The sequence below is a fragment of the Limulus polyphemus genome, unplaced genomic scaffold (assembly GCF_000517525.1).
Source record: "Limulus polyphemus unplaced genomic scaffold, Limulus_polyphemus-2.1.2 Scaffold5830, whole genome shotgun sequence".
Lineage (NCBI taxonomy): Eukaryota > Metazoa > Arthropoda > Merostomata > Xiphosura > Limulidae > Limulus > Limulus polyphemus.
In genome coordinates this window covers 12,712-15,554 of record NW_013671440.1, presented here as the reverse complement: position 1 = coordinate 15,554, position 2,843 = coordinate 12,712, and the positions used below count along the sequence as shown (strand labels likewise).

Sequence of the window (2,843 nt, the reverse complement as noted above, 5' to 3'; positions counted from 1 at the left end):
TGGAATCAGAGTTCAAAAGCACCAACCTTGAATGCCTTGGATTTGGAAAAGGGTTTAGCTTTTTTCACAATTTCACAAGTAACCTACTCTGAGCCATATAATATTCCACATTTGTTCCAGTAGTAACATTTGATGTTCTCCTCAGCACGTGGGCCAGATCTACATGGGTAATCTTCTTGAACAGAAGAAGTACAATGAAGCAGCCAAGCTCTGCGTGACCATGCTTGGGTCCAATAGACAACTCTGGGAGGAAGAAGTTTACAAGTTTGCACAGATTCAGCAGCTGCGAGCTGTTGCTCCTTACCTACCAATAACAGATCAGAAACTTGATCCTGCCATCTACGAGATGGTTCTGAATGAGTTTCTTGAACATGACAGCAAGGTGAGAAAAATAAATTAACTACATCTTACTTTCTGTATAGGGTAAAAATAATACAGGTGAAATATTTAATAATTTATTGTTGTCATGAATTTTAAATCACTGAGAAGAATACGGTGGTCTCTCTCTCAATAACAGGTTTTTTTAAAAGTATTTTGGCAGTTTTATTAAACAGAGAGTTAAGTATTTCAAAGTTATAACCTAAATAAAGTCACAATCTTAAAGACTGGCCCGGCATGGCCAGGTGGTTAGGGTGCTTGACTCGCAACCTGAGGTTCGCGGGTTCGAATCCCCATCCCACCAAATATGCTTGCCCTTTCAGCTATGGTGGCATTATAATGTGATAGTGAATCCCACTATTTGTTGGTAAAAGAGTAGCTCAAGAGCTGGTGGTGGGTGGTGATGACTAGCTGCCTTAAATTCTTATTCATCACAGTTTAATGATGCCAATAGACATTTTCTGAACATTTAACAGTTTGACATGGTATACTAGAATAAAATGTTGCCTGTTAGGTTTTCTTTGTGCATTGATTTATTGTTGTATGTACGTATGTAACATTTCTGATCAGATCATTTACCACAAAAACAGGAGTTGTTGAGATTTTATAATATATTAGTAACATTTTAAATGAGTCATTTTCAGAAATTATTAATATGTAATAAATTTTTTCTCCCATACCAGGGATTTCTGAAGCTAGTGCAAGAATGGCCTAGTGACCTTTACAATATTCCAACAATAATAAAGGCAGTTGATTATCGTCTGACCTTTGACCCAGACAACAATCTGTTGTTACTAAGCTTAGGAGAGCTATATACATATGAGAAAAAATTTGACAAGGCCTTAGTTATTTACCTGAAGTAAGTTTCTATGTGTCTAATTTAGAACTTGATGTATCAGTATTGACATTCACATCTTTTATGAAGGTTACATTTCACCAAAAAATATTGTATTCAAAAACTTACTAAAACCTTTTTTTTTTTATGGCTGAAGAATATTTGTTTTAACAATATGTATTTGTATAATATATTCTATTTACAATTATCAAATGAACTATCAGTAGTAATATTGGCTAAACAATGGAGTTGGTACATCATCTACAGAGAATTGAGTACATTATTAAAACGATTTTGAATATGCACATCAGCAAGTCACATGACAACCACATCTGATGCAAAGTTGTAGTGAAACAGCATATATCAGAACTACATTTTGATGTTGCTTAGCATTTGACAGGCATTGTGATGCTCTCTTTTGGTAAGGGTAATAACGGTTCTTTCTGACACAAAATATTAACAGGTGTGTTCAGGTCAGAGAGTTAGAATTTCCTTGACAGGGATATCCATTTTACATAATGGCGTTAAAAAACAAAAGAATATGGATCAATGTGGGACACTGGAACCGTCCAAGAAGAACCCTGCTGTAAGTCTTACCCCAACTGTGTTAAGCAAAGTATGTCACCTTGTAACAAGTGAAAATCCATAAACACAAAGGTCAGTAACAAAAGTCATGTAAGTGCCCTAGGCAGCAGTATGCAACATAAGAAGGGTCTCCAAATGCTACAGTAGTTGTAATGTACACAAATGTCTTCCACAACATGCCTGTTCAACTGTAACATATCTTAGGTGGCTGGATAATGAAACTGGTATGTACACTGGATTTGTACAGGTGCTTGAAAACCTGGAAAGTTCCAGAAAACTGTTTTAACAAAATCCAATCCTGGAATAGCCTTAAAATTGGAATTTCTCATAAACTCATGGAAAGTCATGTATATTTTTTATTTAATTGTATACTTTTTTCTTGATCTACATGTTGCATTCCCTAGTTTTAAAACAGTGGCCCACAAATTTATCACAAATGATCCAACTCGATTTGGCAAATTGTTCATGCTTTTGGATTGGCTCACTGCCTTGTCTTCCTTTATGAGTTCTACATTTGCCAGAGCTGGTGGGTGAGATTGTGGCTGCTGCTTAATGATGGTTTAGTTAGCTGTATATTTAGTTTTTGAACACGCCAGAGCTGGTGAGTGAAATCCCATATACCACTGCACATATGCTTGGTGGCTGGTAGTTAGGAGGTAGTCACTACTGGTGGCACATTACTTCTAAAAAATCTGCATTTTTAACCATAACATCTGCTCTTTGAACATTATGTGCTAATCTTGACACTATACATCAGCATAACCTTTATGTTCCTGTTTGTGCCAAACTAACTTTGTGGATGAAACATGATAAAGCAAGATGGGTGTCATGTCAGCTAAATCAAACAACCAATCATGGGTTGGCCTTTTAAACCACAGCTTGTGAAACTTTAGAAGACATCGTTTGACAGACAGCCGAATAAGAACTTAATGTTGGAAGTTTGTAGTGGTTTGGTGTCCTGCTACACCTTATTGGATTGGATATTTCTAATTGTTTGCTATTTATGGGAAGTAATAATGAGTAGGGACAACAAACTATAAATTCA

The 2,843-nt window shown here is 36.0% G+C and overlaps 1 protein-coding gene across 1 annotated transcript in view; it reads left to right on the top strand.

Moving 5' to 3' along the window:
* LOC106473034 (vacuolar protein sorting-associated protein 41 homolog) overlaps window positions 1-2,843 on the top strand; it is a gene marked incomplete at its 3' end in the record, with an annotated part of 40,872 nt that overhangs the window by 25,998 nt on the left and 12,031 nt on the right. The window contains exons 14-15 of the mRNA XM_013933711.2: window positions 146-382; window positions 1,062-1,237. Coding sequence (XP_013789165.2) covers window positions 146-382; window positions 1,062-1,237 — 413 coding nt within the window. The remainder of the gene's footprint in view (window positions 1-145; window positions 383-1,061; window positions 1,238-2,843) is intronic.